At 50.3% G+C, this 18414-nt stretch overlaps 1 protein-coding gene across 1 annotated transcript; it reads right to left on the bottom strand.

Annotated features, from left to right (window-relative positions):
- Positions 1-331: 331 nt before the first annotated feature.
- On the bottom strand, positions 332-3756 carry FOXE1 (forkhead box E1). Its single transcript, XM_019454405.2, has one exon. The coding sequence runs from the start codon at positions 3093-3095 to the stop codon at positions 1977-1979; it is 1119 nt and encodes a 372-aa protein (XP_019309950.1). The 5' UTR covers positions 3096-3756; the 3' UTR covers positions 332-1976.
- Between the last annotated feature and the right edge of the window lie 14658 nt (positions 3757-18414).

The following is an 18414-nucleotide window of genomic DNA, read 5'->3' as shown; positions in this document are numbered from 1 at the left end:
CAAGGACGCAGGGCTGGATGTGGAATCTGGACCCAGACAGCAAGGTCAGTTCTCCAGAGACCTCCTGCCTCCAGATGGTCATTTACCCACCACTGAAGTCAGGAAAGACCAGCATCTAGACCTGTAGGGTCCAGTACGGTAGCCATCAGCCACATACTGCTATTGAGCACTTGGCATGTGGCTAGTCCAAATGTAGATGAGTTGTGAGTGTAAATGCACTCCAGATTTTGAAGATTTAGTATGAAAAAGGTAAAATATCTCAACAAATTTTTATATTGATTATATGTTGAAATGATAGTTTGGCTATATTGGCTTAAATACAATATATTAGTTAATCTCAACTGTTTATTAATGTGGCTACTAGAAAATTTTAAATTACACGTGTAGTTTCCATTCTGGACAGTACTCATTTAGACAAATACCCGTCTGGACTGAATCACATTCGCATGCCTTTGTGAACAAGAGAGCACAATTCCCAAGATTAAAAATAAAAATTACCACTGGTTTTCAGTCTTTTTTCTCACGCAGCCCCCACCCCTTCGCTAGCAAGTTAACTACTCAGAAAGGTGCAGAGTTTCTCTTGCCAGAACTCACTTGATCAAAGATTTTTTATTAAAACAGTTCATCTGAACACTCAGGTTTATCTGAGAGCTGCATACCGAGCCTCTGAAGTATTTAACCCTGGAAATTTTGGTTCCAGAATAAAAACTTAACAAGGTATCTTAAGAGAAAGGTGGGAAAGTAGTTGAGTTTTCTCTGATTTGGGTCAGCTTGATGTTTAAAACGAACGGATACAAAACAAAGTTAAAAATCCAGTTTCTTTCTAAAGCTTACTTCACTGACGGACCCAGTTAATTTTTCTCTTTCCTTTTTGTACTGCAGAGGCTGCCAGGGATGGAAGAGCCAGCTCAACAAGCTGAAACCAAAGGGCTGCCCTGAGTCCTGTCGTCTCTTTGAATTTTAGTTTTCCAATTTGGTGCAGGGTCACTTACTGAAATGAAAGCGTGGACAATGGACAAATGTATTTTTACCTGTCTCATTGGAAAACCCAATTTATGACCTAGCATAACAGCTGCTGATCAGCACATCATGCTCAAAAGGTTCAAGAAATTATAATATAATTGCTGCCTGGAACCAATCCAGAGACTTCAGGGCAGGAGCTTGTCCTAAGCTCTGTTCCAGTTCTTGGGAATAGGGTCAGGCCCTGGGTGGCCCACCGATGCTGCCAGATTCGCAGGGCAGCATCCAGGATGACGCGGCCCTTAAAGGCCATATGGCGTCGAATCCTGCAGCCTTCTTGTATGGCAGATGAAGAGACTGGGGATGTGGGCGATGGGATTAGGTCACTCTCTGGAGCTGAGGCACAGTCTCCAGACTAAAAGCCAGGTCTGCAGTTCTCAAAGGCAGGGAAAACCAGCCCCAGGTCAAGAGAAGCAGAACCCTCCCCTCCACCCCACCCCCTTTTTTTTTTAAAGGAGGGGGCTACTTCTTTTGCAAACTCATCTTCCTCACCTTAAGGAAGGCGCTATTGCAGCCTTTGCTGTAGTAATCAAAGGCGCAAGAAGCAGAACCGTGTAAAAGGCCCGGCCGAGTTTCTTGCAATACAGGGATGAGTGAAGACATGGTGGTGATTCCCCACAGTTCAGACCTAGACTCTGGCATACGCACTACGCTGCGCCCCCATTATCGCCAAGTACCCTCCCCAGTAGAATGTGAAAGGCATGTCCTTTGGAGCTTCGCCTTACTGAGGGTCCTTTGTCCCAGTCCGTGGGCCCTCGCTGCCTCTCCCCACATCCTCCCATTTCCAAAGCGGACCGGTGTGTACGCGGTGCGCTGGGAGGCTATGCCTCTCCTGCCCTCTCTGTCCCTTCCACGTGGCTCTCAAATCCTCTCTTCAGTCCTGTTCTCAGGTCTCAGGGAAACTTAGTTCATGTGGACAGCCGAGGTATCTATGAATTTTCGACCGAAAGCTCGGCTCACATGGCGGACACATATCGATCCACCCCGCCAGGATAGGCAGTCGCATGGCGAGCATGATAGGCGCCTCCACTGCCGGCTCCGAGCTGCCCCCCAGGATTGTAGCAAGGCCCCAGCGCTCCAAACTGGCCGGGCGATGTGCGCCCATAGAAGTCCACTGCGGTCTCAACGCCACCACTGCTGCCACCCGCGGGGGGCGAGGCAGGCCCCGCCAGCCGGCCAGCCGCTGCGAAGAGGGCACTGCCTGCCCCCTGCGGGTACGCGCCATCGGGGCCTGCGTAGGCGGCCGCGTAGGCAGAGGGGTTGGTAGGTCGGGCCCCCGCGCAGCCTGCAGGCTGGTAGCCGGTGGTGGCTGCAGAGGCGCTGGCCGAGGCAAAGGCGCAGGAACCCGCGGGCCCCGACGACGCGGGGCCCAGTTCTGGACTGAGTGGCCGTTCAGGCACCAGGCCGAACACGCGGCACGGTCCTGGCGACGCAGCGGGGTAGTAGACAGGGGGCGGCGCGGTAAGCGTCGGCGGGGCATAGCCTGCGTAGACGGCGCCGGGGTAAGACGGGCGCGCAGCGGGCACTGCTCCCGGGAAGATGGCGGCAGCGGCGGCGGCAGCTGCAGCGGCGGCGGCGGCGGCCGCGTCGTGCATGTAGGCTGGGTAAGTGGAGAGGTCCGAGCGCTTGAAGCGCTTGCGGCGGCGCAGGAAGCTGCCGCTCTCGAACATGTCCTCGGCGTTGGGGTCGAGCGCCCAGTAGTTGCCCTTGCCTGGACGGCCAGCCTCGCGCGGGATCTTGAGGAAGCAGTCGTTGAGCGTCAGGTTGTGTCGGATGCTGTTCTGCCACTTTTTGGGGTTGTCGCGGTAGAAGGGGAAACGCTCCGTAATGAACTTGTAGATGCCGCCTAGCGTGAGGCGGCGCTCAGGCGCGTGCGCAATGGCCATGGCAATGAGCGCAATGTAGCTGTAGGGTGGCTTTCCGCGCTGCAGGGGGCGCTTCCGCCGACGCCCACCGGTGCCGCGACCCGTGGCCTCCGTTGGGACCCCGGTCGCCGCCTCACTGCGCTCCTCCTTCACGGCCGCCAGCACCTCCGTCTGAGGCGGCGGCGGCGGCGGCCGGCTCTCAGCCGTCATGGCGCAGCCGTCCCGCGTCCTGGGCGTCCCCGCCGCCCGCTACTGTCGAGGGGCGGGGGCGGGTCTCGGAGGCTGCGGGGCCCGGCTGCTGGCCAAAGGAGTGGGCCCTGGACCCCTCTGCGGAGAGCTCTGGGAGTCCTCGCGGGCTGGCACTCGGAGCACAGCTTCTCCAGGGGTGCGCTGGAGTCTTGGCGCTCTCGGTTTCCGGGCTGGCTCGGGGCAGACGGAGGCTCAGGAGTGTCCCGCCCACCGACGGCTCTGCTCGTGTTCTGGAGCTCGAGGCCAGGAGCCGGCAGCGGTGTCGGGAGCGGGACTAGGCCCCAGTCGCGGTCTGAAGGGCCCTTTGCGCGCCGGTGCCAAGCGGTCAAGGGGCCCGGAAACGGTCCAGGGCTGGGGCGCCTGCAGCTGGTCTGCGCCTCCCGCTGACCTGGGGCTAACCGTCGTCGAGTCCTGCGCCCAGAGGAAGCTGCGGGCCGGAAGGCCTGAAGCGAGGGCAGTTAGTGCAGACTTGGGGCACTCCGGTGGGGGCTGCCTAGACCGCGCCTGTGCGGCCCAGCCGGTGGAGGGTAAAGAGGCGAGCTGCAGGCGCAGCGCGGCGACTGTTCCTCTCCGCAGCTTTGGCCTCCGGCCGCCGAGACCGCAGGCGAGGCGCTCCCTTGCACACACCCGGACGGCTCCTCCCTCCACCGGCTTCTCTCCTTAAAGGCGCCAGGAAGCTTGGGGCGGCGCCCCGTCCCCGCCCGCCCCCCGACCGCCCGCCCCCTGGGCCCGCGCGCACCTCTGCAGGTGGGAGCAGCGGTGGAGGCGCGGCGGGAGCCCCACAACGTCAGAGCTGGGAGGGCTCTCGGAGACCGCCCGGGGCCGGCCTCCCTACGCGCCGACGGGGAGACTGAGGCCGGGAGAGGCCGGGAACCGTCTCGGGAGACCTCGGCGCCGGAACTCAGAGCTTCTGGACTTTACCAGCCTCTGCAGAGGGCTGGGGCCCGCGGTGAAAGGACAGGCTCGCTTCATTTTTTATTGTCCAGAGAGGGTGAGAATTGGCGGAGGGGGCGCTTGGTTCTTGTGGGGCAGCGGATGGGGAAGGGAGACCTTCCAGGTGGCTGGCTCATAAGATATTTCAAGGATGATTTTCAAACCCCAGTCAGGGCTGCCTTGCCCATTGCCCGTCCAGCCCCTCATCTTTCAGACGGGGATTCCTAGGCCCCATAGAGGAGGTGACTTGCCCTGGCCTCACCGCGACTTTGCCGGCTAGCGGAGTCTCACACTTGCATCTCTGTTAGGACTGCTCTTTGCCCCCTCTGGGCCTGAGGCAGCCACTTTCTCTTTTTGAGCCCCAGGTTCCTCGACTGCACGGAGGGTTTGCACCTCAAGAGACCTTCCGTTATCGACTTTTAGGGAAAGGCCACCCCACCCCCACCATCTGTCTTTGGGTGACTCAGGACCCCTCTATATGACGGAAAGTGGCACACAGCTTAAAGAGGATGAAGGCTAGGCTTCTGTCCTCTCGTAGTAACCTCCTCCTCCAGTTCACCCAGGCCAGGGAGGGTTCCGCGTGGCTCCCAGGACCCCCGGGGGCCTTCCCGCAGAGGGGCGCGAGGGCTGCGAGAGGCAGGGGCCGAGGTGAGGGCGCTCCAGGTGGGCACGTCTCCCGGGGGAAAGGACGGGCAGGGGGGACCCGTTTGCTTCGCGGGTGTCCGGTTTCTGAGTTCGTTTCAGGCCAGCCCCCAGGGCGGGATCTCCCGCCTCAAGCGAGAGAGACTCCCGGCTGCGGCCGCCCCATTAGCCTGGGTTCTCTTTGTGGTCTTGCACAGGGACACCTCGGGCCCGTCCTTTGTCCCACGCGGGGCCTCAATTTTCTCCTCTGTGAATTGGGGGCGGGAGGGCATATGCAGACCTCGAAGGAGGCTCCTTCTGCCCTTAGGAATCCGGACCTTGGCGCGGACTCCAGAGATTCCAGCCGGGGTGCAGCTTTCCGCGGGGCTGTGGGTGTAGGGCGAGTCTCCAGAGCGCGGGCGACACGTCCTCCAGGGGTTTTAGTCGCGCCCTTCGTGGCGGTGAGCTCTCTGTGGGTTGATCCCCGCTGAGCATCGGGCAAGTACCTTCGGAAGAAAGAGGCGGAGAGCCCCGATCCTCGCTTGGCGGATCCGGGTTTGTAAACAGAAGCGCGGTTTGCATGTGGACCTTCCTCAGCGGATGGGCGCTCGAACGACTGGAGAGTGCTTTTTCACTCGTTCAGCAAAACTCTCAGTTTCCTTCTAACAAAGTAACGAAAATGCGAAAATCCAGATTTCGATGTTACATTTTTTTTTTGTTGTAAAATGGGGGAAAAAAGTTTAAAACAGTTTTATTTTAACCAGATCACATCATAACAATATTTCAGTACTGAATTTTGTGGTGCTATTTTTATTGTTCTATTTTTAATTTTGGACCACTATCCTAACGTGTTTCCATAAATCAAATAATGTGATTCTGTAATTCTAAGAGTCCATGACCAGAAGCCTAAGCTCTTTAACTGTGATTATATTCCTATGACTTTAAGCTTCTGGTCAAATGTAAAAGTGTAGTCCTCATAATGAGATGCTGGGACTAAGATTTTGTGCCTGAAAATATGATGCTACTACTGGGAGCTGCGACTTCCTTAGTTTTTAGATATTTTCATAGCTCTGAAGTATGTATTACTTAATTTGAATTCCTGCCTAAGAGTGTCTGATTAGAAGATTTGGGTCCTATAAATCCACACCTCTATTCTTTCTTAATTCCAAAATGTTAGTAGTACTGGATCCAAAGAATTACCAAATGTCAGTGCTGCATCCACTATTCTGTAACTCAAAAACTCTAATTCTGATAATTCTTATAATATTTGTGACCGTATGCTTTAATGATTGGTCCTATGACTTTATGAGTCTTTACTTTTAAGCCCCAATGGCTGTAGTTAGAAGCCTTGTGTCTCAGGATATCTTAATCCTCAAAGTTTTGTGTCTGTGAGCCCATTCTTCTAGAATCCTGATTCCTCTTTCTCGGATTTTGCTGCTACAGAGCCACACCTGTGCATCAGACCAAGTGTTAGCATCCTGAGATTAGAATTCCTAAGGTCAAGATTTTCATGATCAAAGGAGCCTTAAGATTCTATTCCATAGACGTTTTATTTTAATAATACATTTCAAAATTTTGTGCTTTGAAGATTCCAAAAACCCATGATGCAAAATTTGAATTAAATGAGTTTACTGTTTGGATGAAAACTATACAAATTGATCCCCCTTGATGCCTGGGCATTTTTTCCCCTTTTCTCTGGTCAAGTCCTCCCTCTTCTCTGGTGCAGTGTTCCTTAACATTTGTGGGGGCAGCAGACATCACTGACAACCATTTGGAAGCTTGGAGATCATTCTCCTAGTTTAGCAGGGGTGGGTTGGTGCCGATGTGGGCGGCTGCTGGGTGATTTCCATCTCCTTTGCACCTGCTTCCAGCCCTGCGTGTATTCCTCTTTTGGGAAAACCCCAAAGGCCATTTTACATTCAGTTTTTAGGGGGACGGCGGGGTGGGGGGGGGATGCTGGTGGTCTGTAGGAGACCTTGCAGCTCTTCTCCCAACAATTACTTTCCCCAGTTTTAAAGTGTCCTTGGAGGGTTTGTAAATAAAAAGGAGGGGATCCACAGAGTTATGGAAAATTCCTCCATATCTCTTGACCCAAATGATGCAGATGCAAAGGTAACTAGCTCTTCTCCCTAAGGAAATCTTGGAAATACAAGCCAGAAGGAAACTAGGCCCAGATTGCCAAAGGGATTGCTTAAAGTCTTGCAGAGGTGGTAGTGAGCTGCGAGGGAAACTTGCATCTTGGGCTCCTTATCTCCTGGGCCCACAGCCTCTGTGTCCTTCCCTGAGCTCTCAGAGCCTCAGTTGTGCTTACTGGCCTGGACTGGGTCACTCTCCTAAGCAAATGACAATGGAAACTTCAGGTCCTGATGCTTGCAAATCAGATCCAAGAATCTTGGGACCTTAGGAATACAGGGACCTCTGTTTGGTTTACTCTGGGGCAGTCAGGGTCAGCAGGCTGTATGGCTTCAGAGAACATCAGAACAAGACACTGCCACAAAGGGGGCCCGTGTCACACTCATTACTGGCCCAGAGGACTTGAGCCATCTGCTACTCTTTCAGACCTCAGTTTCCCCATCTGTGAAGTGGGACATCTCCTACCTGTTGCCCTTCTTCAGGAGAAAAGAGAGGATGGAGTAGGACGCGTCACTGACCCGTGATTGTTTTCTCCGCCTTTTAAATTGTTTTCAGGGCAAAACTTCGATCTGGGGGGAAAAAAGCTGCTGGGGGAAAGTCAAGTCGTTCTCACTTATGGACGGAGATAAGACGCACTCCTTGAAGAAGCAGCGGTTGATTAAAGTTCAACGTTTTCGGCAGTTTAGCCCAGGGTGTTTAGACTTCCAGGCCACTTGGGTGTGGTTTCTTTCCACGAATAGCGCGGCTCAGGGACCCCTGGAGCTGGGTCGGGGCAACCGGACTCTGAGCCATTGGCTCACTTAAACTCCGTGAACGCAGAATTATAGCCACTGCCGGAGACAGATTGGAGGAACTGGGGCCCAGAGAGGGGTGCCCTCTGCTTCCCGCCACCCTGCCTAGCTAACCCTGCCAGCAGCCTTCCGACTCACCCCCAGGAAGCGCCTCGCGTCGTTCTTTGCTCCCAATCCCTGCTCCACAACCTTTTCCCAACCCTGCCCGTCAGTCCCCGTGGCGGGGAGCTCAGGAGCCAACTCGGACATCCAGGAGCTCAGCCGTGGCGGCGAATAGGGCAAGCTGGCTCCGAGAGCGCGCGGACTTGGCCCACCGCGCACGGCGAGTCTGGGGCAAAGTCCAGCCTGAGCTCTTCCTCCACCTTGCCCGAGCCCCACTCTCTCCGGCGCTCAGCGCGCGTTCCCCGCCAGGACCGAGGAACTCCAGGCGCGATCCTCGTAGGCTCAGAAGGAGCCGGCCGCCGGGCGGGAGAGAGCTCGGCGTTGGCGGTGGACTCTCCTGGGAAAGCGGAGGACCCGGTCTGAGATGGCAATGAGAGCAACAGCCTGGGTCTTCTCAGCCTGGCCGGCGGGCGCACGTCCTTAGATTCTGGCACCGTGGGCGCAGGAGCAGCGCTCTGGGATCGTCGGGCGTCCGGGTTTCTTAGGTTTTACCGTGCTCTATGTACGGCTTTGGGACTCGGAAAAGCCCGCAATTGGGACGGAAAATTATGGATGTTTATGTTGGGAGATAGAGTTCCTGGTTTGCAAGACAATCTCAAAAGGGCTGTTGATTACTCCCCTTTCTCCCTCAAAGGGGAAATGCACTAGACAGCATTCTAATTCAACCACCTGAGGCACACAGGAAGAGACCGTGACCTGTTCCCCCTCTTCAAGCCAAGCTTGTCCTAGAACCCAGGCCTCCGATTGGGATCCTTGATGTCCCCTGCCTCCTGGCACTTGAGGTCATCAGGATGGTTTGGTGATAGCTGGGTCCAGGTCCCCCGGGGTGGGGAGTGGGGTGGGGCTGGGGTGGGTGCCTCAGGCAGGCCCCTCTGAGAACCCAATACCGCTGGCTGGCTGGCTGGTTGCTCAGGGCCATCGTCTGGGGAACTGGAAGAGTGTATCCCGGAGGCATGTGCAGGTGGTCCAACTCTCCTCTGGCCTCTTTCCTTAGGGCATTTTTGGGCTTCTGTGTATCTCCAGGCCTGGGAGTGTGTGTGTCTCTCTCCGGTCTCACCATCTGTCTTTCTGCCTCTGTGTATGAGTAAGACCGCACCCATCTTCCCCTTCCAGCCCACTGGTGGGAAGTAAGGGGGGCTGCACACTCCAGCCAGGGCCAGGCTGCCCGAGCCAGTCTCTTCCCTCCCAGGGGATGGTGCGGACAGCGGCAAGGAGGGATGGAGGGACTTCCAGCCAGGAGGATGCTACAGCTGGTGGGCGTCCTGATCCTTGGCCTTTCTGCCCAAAGGCCTCTCAGAGTCCCTCACTACCCCCCCACCTCTGCTGAGGTGAAGGGACACAGAGTAATCTGGTGCCAGCCTTCCAGACAAGTCTAAGGCCCCAAACTTTCCTCAGTAGGATACTCCCACTGTCTGTCTCTGCAGAAACCAAGCCACTTGGCTGCTTAAAGATCCTCAGTGGCTCCCCTTGATCCAAGGCCAGATCACATGCCCCTTCCCTGGCCTGGCTACACAATACAGCCCCTTCCCACCTGTCCTCTTTTACTTGGTCTCCACTGCCCCCAACTTCGGAGTACTTCCAGCAAGTGTTCTCCAGTTCCCTTGGGTAAGTTCACGCCCTCAGACTGGAAAAGCTGCCCCCATCCCCACCTCAGCTTAAACGTCTCCTCTTCTGGGAAGTCCTCCTTTTTATGCCTGAGTAAGTCGAACACTCCCTTTTTGAACCTGCCCCAGCATGTTTGGATTTGGGCACTTGTCACATGTTTGGTGGTGTAATGATTTGGTTAATGTGACTGTTCTTCTCTGGGAGCTCTTTCGTGGCAGGAACTGGGATCTCGTGGAGCTGGGCACCCGGGTCACAAACACAGGGCCTGGCACAAGGTACAATGTGGCCCTGCTATGAGAGCCAGTTACTTAGAGTCACCCACTCCTGGGTCATTTCCTGTTTCTACCTCTTCCTAGCTCTGTGACCTTTGGCTACTTAGCCACTCTCAGCCTCAACTTTTCGATCTATAAAATGGGGATGATACTAATGTCATAAAAGAGTTGTGAAGGTTACTGATATCGCAGTACTCTTCTATGTGCACACACTGTTTTAAAACTCTTTACATACTTTAAATACATGAATGTATCAGGACACCTGCAGATCTCAGGCTTGTCACTAACTGGGCCTTGGGGGTACATCCAGGAGAGCGGGCAGAGCACTGGATCTGAAAGGCATGATTGGATATGCCATCTAGCCTGGTGTATGTCTACAGAAAGAGGGGTGTCACAGGTGATAAGCAGGAAATGAGGGAAGGGCCTTGGGTTTGCATGCAGTCTGGGTTTCTGCCCAGGCAGATCTGGCCCAACCTTTTGGCAGGAGGGTGGGGGAAGGCTTCAGCATTGGGCTGGGTATATTCATAGGCATATTCTTTAGTTCTGAAACTGTCCATGTGCTCCACCCATAGGGTAGGACTCCAGGGGCTGCGGGGCCAGTTAGGGGATCTGGGCTTGCCCTCCTGATTGTGTTTGGACATGCTCCAAAAGTAGGGAGGAGGTGAGAGACTGCTGCTGGGGTCCCTTTAGGGGCTCTTACCTTCTGTGGGTGGTGTATGTGGCTTTCTATATTTCCTGAGCTCTGGCCTAGGGCTTTTTCAACGTTCTAACTTTCTCATAGACGCCTACTATTTCCTATTTGTGGTTTGCGGAGCTGCCTCTGATTGTGAGCGCAGTTTTCTGGCCCCGGGATGATTGGGATTGGCTTTACCCAATGAATAGATGGTGCAGACTCAGATAAGCAGCTCCATCTCGTTTAGGTTCACTTTGCTGACCATCTCCTGGTATTCCTCCTTCCTTGGGAACTGGGTTTCTGTCGTTTATGGTATTGAAAAAAAAAAAAAACAAAACAGACTAGCAGCAACGGAAGATTTTCACCAAGAAGAAAAGAGTGTGTCCTTCAACACCACACCCTAGTTCTGTTCAGCATTTTGTCCACAATTTAGAAAACATAGAAGGCAAGCTGATCGAGCTTGTGGCTGACCACGCTGAGGTGCTGATGCTGGTAGCTGATAGATGCAAGACTCAGAATAATCACCAGGTTGGGAGACTGAGCCAAAACCAACAAAGGAAATATTTTAAAAACTGTTATGAAAACATTGTAACATTACAGGAGACAAAACAGGAAGAAAAAAGTCACTCACATGCCAATTACCTATCATTCACCTACTAGGTTTTCCTATGTTCTGTTTTTTTTTCTCCTTTGTATTCTTACACATGTATGTATGTTTGCATAGGTGTTATCACTGTATATGTACAATTCTGTAGTCTTTGTACACAACGCATTTGCATTATTTTGTAAACGTAACTACATGTTGCCCCTTACGTTCCATTTTTCATCTATAATTGTGAATAAAATGGTCTAGTGTTGATTTAACCCTGTCATACTGGCTGGGCAATTACGTAATTCCCAATACCTTTGATATAGGTGGTCCTACTATGAAGGTGTTTGTATAAAGAACTTCTTATTTCTTTTGAAATATCCTTTAAGATAAATTCCTAAGAGTAAGATTTGTGTACCAGCTCTAACTATAGTGCTACCAAATTGCCTCCAGGTCTTGCAACTTACCATAATCAAGATAATCAAGGGGCGCCTGGGTGGCTCAATCAGTTAAGTGTCCGACTTTGGCTCAGGTCATGATCTTGTGCCCTGTGAGTTCTAGACCTGTGTTGGGTTCTGTGCTGACAGCTCAGAGCCTGGAGCCTGCTTCGGATTCTGTGTGTGTGTCTCTCTCTGCCCCTCCCCAACTTGTGCTCTGTCTGTGTGTGTGTGTCTCTCTCTCAAAAATAAACATTAACAAATTTTTTAAATAAAAAAATAATCAAGATAATTAACATATCCATCACCCCTAAAATTTCCTTGTACCACTTGTGATTGATTTATCTGCCCCACCCTGCCACCATCCAAAGGCAATCACTGATCTGTCACTATAGACTATTTTACATTTTATAGAATTTATATAAATGGAATAACACTGTATTCTTTTTGTCTGGCTGCTTTCACTCACCATATTTATTTTGATTCTCATCCATGTTGTGATATCAATACTCAATTCCCTTATTTTTTTTTTTTTTATTTTTTGCTAAATAGTATTCTATTATAGGGATACATCACAATTTGTTTATCTTTTCACTTGTTGGTGGACATTTGAATTGTTTCCATTTTTGGCTTTTACAAACAAAGCTGCTATGAATAGTTGTGTAGAAGTCTTTGTGTGGCCACATGTTTTTATTTCTCTTGGGTAAATACCTAAGAGAGGAATGGCTAGGTCAGAGATGGGAGATGTATGTTTAGGTTTTTAAGAAATTGCCAAACTTTTGTCATAAAGTGGCTGTATTTCGTTCATTTCTACTAGCAGTATATGAGAGAATTCTGTTTTCTCTATCTCCTTACCAACATTTGATATATTCAGTCTTTTAAAATTTTACCCTTTTTAGTGAGTATGTGCTGGTATCTCAGTGTAGCTTTAATTTGCGTTTCCCTCATGACTAATAATATATTTATTATTTATTGCTGTGTAACAAATTACCCCCAAATCATCGGCTTAAACAGCAAACATTATCTCACAGTTTCTCTGGGCCGGGAATCTGGGTGTGGCTTAGCTGGGTGTGCCTAGCAGAACTGACCCATCTGAGTTTGAAATTGCTTTGGAGTGATGCTGGTTGCAGGAAGAGTGGAGAGGGGAACTGAATGGACAAAGGGCTGGAAACGAGGACAGAAGAAAACTGAATTAACAGACTGGAAAGAATTATCCTTCAGAACAAGGTAGTGGTTCTGAGCCAAATGTCAGGCTGTAGCTCTCCTACAGGTTGGAGGAGTTTGTTCCTGATGATTCTGGGAAACAGAACATTTGTTGAGCAGGGTACCTGTATCAGGATCTATATGTTAGTTCATTTAATCAGTCCTCGGAACAGTCCCATTTTACAGATTTAGAAATCAAGATCTGAGAGGTCAAGTAAAATTTGGCCAAGTCTGTATACCTGAGGTGGATTTAAGCTCTGTCTGTTTCTTGCCAGACACTGAGGTCTTTTATCACAGTACCCTAGTATATTCGTGTATTATTACACTTCTGCCTCTGCCTCTCTGTATCCTTTGCCTCCAGGGCCAGTAAGATTTCTCTGAGCAACTTCTAGTGGTCAGTAAGGAAGTCCAACTCCTCCATCACTCAAGTCTCTAGTTGTGGTAGCCTGGGTTCTCTTTGGAGCTTGAGCTGTGTTGCAAAACCTCCCACCTTCCCCCATGTCTGACAGGCTTCAGTGGCTTCTGTAAGGTTGGCCTCACTCAGTAAGAGGACTGTAGATCTTAGCTCTGGCTACCTCCATGAATGATTTTTGCCCCATAATGAAAGTCACTGTGGCCTGGCGCAATATGTCCTCTGCCCTGTCAGCACCCCCTGTTATACGGTTATAACACCCATAGACACAATACATCTTGGATGTGAAACCACTTCAAGTTTTAGCTCCAAGTGTGAGTGGGTTTGAGAAGGTCCAATTTCCTCTCCATCCTTAGTTTCTTCAGCTGTCAAATCAAGGAGGAAGATCTGGTTGGCAAGATTAGTACCCCATGGAAGAAAAGACTACAAAGTCTGCTCCAGTCTCCAAGAGCACTAGACATTGTCTATTGATCACATCATTCACAGGTCTTCATTAAAGCTGTGTCACAAATAAAATACAAATTCATTTACAGATGATACTGAAGTTTTGGTCATTTTTTGGACATGAGACATTTCTCAATGTTTATAAAAAAAGTGTATCTACCTTACATGTATGTGTGCATGTTTTGAGAACTGTGGAATTTATACTTGCTAAGAAGATCATTTGTCCAAATGAGAAGCACTAAGAGATTCTCTATCATCTCTCTAGCCCGATGGAGTAATATTAAACATATTTAACAACTAGGATGTTATTCAATGAGTGTAAAGTTACAGTGATACAAGATGAGTAAGTTATAGAGATGTGCTGTGGGACATAGGGCCTACAGTTAACAATACAGTGTTGTGCACTTAAACATTTGTTAAGAGGGTGCATTACATGTTAAATGTTCTTACCGCCCACACAGGTACAATGATTCTTTTGGAGGAGATAGACGTGTATTTTATTTGGGGTGATAGTATTCACTAGTGTACCCATATATCCAAACTCATCAAAATGTGTGCACTAACTGTGTGCTATTTTTTGTGTACCTATTATACCTCAATAAAGCTGTTAAAAAAAAAAAAACAACAAGACAGGGGTATTGACCAATCAGAATGTATGCACTGTAACACCTGGCAATCAGAATGAAGGACTGCACTACAGCATCCCTGCCCAGTGTTTCAAGCTTTAACCCTTTAGTTATAGAATCTTTGTGTTTCCGGAGAATCCCAAGGGAGGTCCTGAGACAACCAAGAGAGCTGGGAGCATGGGTAGGGGTGGGGGTGGGAGTTTGGGCAGTCACTGTTTATCTATGGCGCATTTCAGTATTTCGGTGTCTCAGTGTTCAGCGATTGCATGTGGGTCATCCTTCCAACTGCTGCACCAAGATGGCATATGATGCCTGGCCTTGGACTCTTGGGCTCTTACATCCCTGTACAGCTGACTTTCCATGGCCAGAGCCCACCTGATAGCAGTGCACTGCACCAGCCTACCCCAAATTTGACTTGAAAATGCTGGGCAGGGGCGCCTGGGTGGCTCAGTCGGTTCAGCATCCGACTTCGGCTCAGGTCATGATCTCGCGGTCCGTGAGTTTGAGCCCCGTGAGTTTGAGCCCCGCGTCAGCTCAGAGCCTGGAGCCTGTTTCGGATTCTGTGTCTCCCTCTCTCTCTGACCCTCCCCTGTTCACGCTCTGTCTCTCTCTGTCTCAAAAATAAATAAACATTAAAAAAAATTAAAAAAAAAAAAAGAAAGAAAATGCCGGGCAGTTTTCCACCCAGGTGGTAAACTTGTGACCCTCCAAATCTGGTTTCAGTGGACTGAGTTAATCTCCTCTTCACTACCTGTGTACAAGTGAGTTGTGTAAAGGAAAGGAGGCAGGATTTGGGGTCAGGAGTTGGGTCTGGGTTCACATCTCAATTCTGCTGCTTTTCTCCATATACCTTCTGGAGATGAAGTCCTCCAGGATTTCATTCCTGTGACCTCAGCTTTGTAGTCAGTTAATGAGATGGTGACATCTGTCCTGTCCCTCTCATAGGGTTGTGTTGAGGTTTAAATGACAGGAAGGAGGGGAAGTGCTTTGCGGACTGTAAAGCACTGCACATAGGGCACCTGGGTGGCTCAGTCGGTTAAGCTTCCAACTTGGGCTCAGGTCACGATCTCACGGCTTGTGAGTTCGAGTCCCTCGTCAGGCTCTGTGCTGACAGCTCGGAGCCTGGAGCCTGCTTCGGATTCTGTCTCCCTCTCTCTCTCCCCCTCCCCCATTCATGCTCTCTCTCTGTCTCTGAAAAATAAATAAACATTAACAAAAATTAAAGCTCTGTGCACACATGAACAAGTCTCTGTTCCATAGACTAGATCTGACTGTTGAGAATGTTGTTTGTCTGCTTCTGATTGAATTGGGGATTACGGATCTGAATGTTCCCTGACTATTCTCAAATGTGACCATAATACAGCTCCAGCTTTTTATGAGGAGAGGGAGGGTGGGCTGCAGAAAGTGAATCTTTCTTTTCCCTTAACTCTGCAATATCAGAGCTGACATTGGCTGCTAGAGAGTACCTAATTCATCTCCTTCATTTAATTTTTTTAATGTTTATTCATTATTATTGAGAGAGAGAGAGAGAGAGAGAGAGAGAGAGAGAGAGACCAGGGGAGGGGCAGAGAGAGAGGGAGACACAGAATCTGAAGCAGGCTCCAGGCTCTAAGCTGTCAGCACAGAGCCCGATGCGGGGCTTGAACTCAAGGACCGTGAGATCATGACCTGAGCCAAAGTCAGATGCTTAACCGAATGAGTCACCCAGGCACCCCTCATCCCCTTCATTTTCTAAATGGGGTTGCTGAGGTCCAGAGAGGGCCAGTGAGTGGTCCAAGGCCACACAGTGAGTGAGTGGTGGAGCCAGAACCAGGTCTGATGCCCTCCATCACAACATGTGATGTGTCTTGTGGCAAACCACTCATTCACATTTTCATTCATTCAACAGCATTATTGCATACCTACTCAGTGCTGGGTCGTGTGCTGTTTTGGGGGTAGACAAGCCAGGTGCAATTCTGCTCTCTAGTTGCTCAGGACACAGGGCAGAGAATGCTCTTTCCGAGTCCTAAGAGGGGACCAGATAAAGTGTTATCCTTATAGGTCAGGCAACCTCTTCTGGGGATGGGGGTAGTTTTTGAGAACAGTCAGAAAGTGTGGTGATGAAGCTCGGCGATGCCACCCTAACACCAGTGAACAACCAACCATCCTCACCTGCCTGTCTTGTTCAGTTTCCCCCAGCCGTTCACGTTGCAGATGCAGGTGTTGAGGCCCCAGGAAGGAACGGGATATGACCAGGGGCACAGAACTGGAAAGTGCCAGTGCCACTTTGAAAACAGAGTGTGATGCCAAGGCCTTGTGGATCTTGTGAAATGGTTCAATTTAGGTAGGAAGAGCACGGGTTTGGATGCTGAAGATACCTGGGTTCCAATCCCAGCTCTGCCATCTCCCAGCTGTGTGAGTTTGGGCAAGTTACTATTTTGAGGACTGTTTTCTCATGTGCAAAATAGAGATCACGGGGTACTTACCTTACAGGGCTCCTGTGAAGGTGAAATCAGTGCCTGGGAGCAGAGCTCCTAGCTAGTGTCCGGCATGCGGTGAGTACCTGATTTGTGTTTTTCTTTGCTGTCCTACCAGCTCTTGATGTGGGTGGCTTGTCAATAGCTGAGGGCCCAAGCACTCCTGGCCATCTGCGCCTGAGTCCTGTGCTTTCATGGAGAAAGGTCTGGAAGATGTTCCTCAGTTGAATAATAAGGGTGGTGGCAAAGGTGAGGTTCGCTGAAGGCTCAGGCTTGAAAGCTGGGCCCTCTCCCCCAAAGTGCTCTTTTGGGCTCTCTGTCTCTCCCTGTCTCTGCCTGTCTGTCTCTCTCTCATGGGTAGGGCCTGCTCAAAGCTCCCTTAGGCCCAGTTTGGATGCCCGGAGTTGCTGCCATGCCTGACTGCACGGGCTGTCAGTTTTGCCTTGTTCCTGCTGCATTCCGGCTTCGTATGTCAGCACCTCATGAAAATCTTCCAGGTCCTGGCTTTGAATAGCCCCTTGGCTGCCTGGGAGTGAAGAGGCTGCCTCTGTTTTGCCTGTCAAATCATCTGCTTTGTCTGTCTACGGGCAGGTAAGCCGGGTCCCCTTACATAATACCGACCGGGCCATCACTGTCAGGGCTGATTTTGTCCTGCTCAGGCTGAACAAACAGCCATTCAGACCCACCAGCAGAGGCCATGCGTGGCAGGAGCTATTCTTCTGATGCAGTTTGATGACAGGCTCTGAGCAGATGCGGAGTGCCCCAGTGGGGAGGGAGCTGAGCTCCGACTTGCCTCTCCCAGCCACTGCAAATCCTCCTTTCCTAGCTGAGTCAAACCTTCCAAAGGACTCCCACGTTCCCTCTTTGCTCACTGGGCATGCAATACAGGGAGTGGGCAAAATGAAACGAGAGGGGGACCCTGATATACAAAGAAAACATACGGAGAGCCTGATAACCTGCCAGATTTCTTCCTTTGCCTTAACTGCCAGGGGCTCTGGAACAAATTTAGTACTGGAGGCAATAATTACCTCATCCCAATCGCCTGATAGCATCTTATTTATTTATTTATTTATTTATTTATTTACTATTTGAGAGAGAGAGAGAGAGAGAGAGTGCGCGCCTTGAGTGGGGGAGGGGTGGAGAGAGAGAGAGAGAGAGAGAGAGAGAGAGAGAGAATATCTCAAGGAGGTTCTACCCTGTCATCACAGAGCTCCATCTCAAGAACCATGAGATCACGACCTGAGCTGAAATCAAGAGTCGGACACTTACCCAACTGAGCCACCCAGGTGACCCCCCCCTCCATAACATTTTTAATCAATCTTTCTTTAATGTATTTTTTATTATGGTAAAATACACATAACATTAAAGTTACCATTAGTGACATTTGATACCTTCACATGCTGTGCAACCATTGCCCTTCTCTAGCTACAGAACTTTTTTTTTATCACCCCAGAAGGAAACTGTTTACTCATTAAGCAGTCATTTTCCATTCATTAACTTTTGAGACAGCACAAGTATCCTTGTGAAGGGTAGGGTAGGGTAGGGTGTATGGTCTGTAAACGAAAAGAATAAGAAGAGACAAAGCATAAATTTCATTGCATCAGCTGGACACATTCACTTTTTATTTTATTTTTCCACATTCACTTTTGTTTCATTCTCTTCTTTGTTCAGTTAGGGACTGAATTATGGCTTATTTCTGATTTGGCTGTGTCATTCCAAATTCCCTCCTTTCTTCTCCCTGCCTTTCCCCTCCTCCTTCTTCCCTTCCTTCAGAACTTCAGATCTACTATCTAACCTACCTATCTTCTCTCTCTCTCTCAAAAAACTATTATCTATCTATCAATCAATCTATCAATCAATCATCTGTCTATAATCTCATCCATCTAACTTCCTACTCTCCATCCATCTATCTGTACCTCTCTT

This window comes from Panthera pardus, unplaced genomic scaffold (assembly GCF_024362965.1).
Source record: "Panthera pardus isolate Hobbes unplaced genomic scaffold, ASM2436296v1 HiC_scaffold_20, whole genome shotgun sequence".
NCBI lineage: Eukaryota > Metazoa > Chordata > Mammalia > Carnivora > Felidae > Panthera > Panthera pardus.
This window is presented reverse-complemented; position numbering and strand designations above follow the sequence as displayed.

Bases quoted from the DNA above. Each gene is read 5' to 3' on its own strand.
- FOXE1 (XM_019454405.2), bottom strand. From the start codon at position 3,095: ATGACGGCTGAGAGCCGGCCGCCGCCGCCGCCGCCTCAGACGGAGGTG.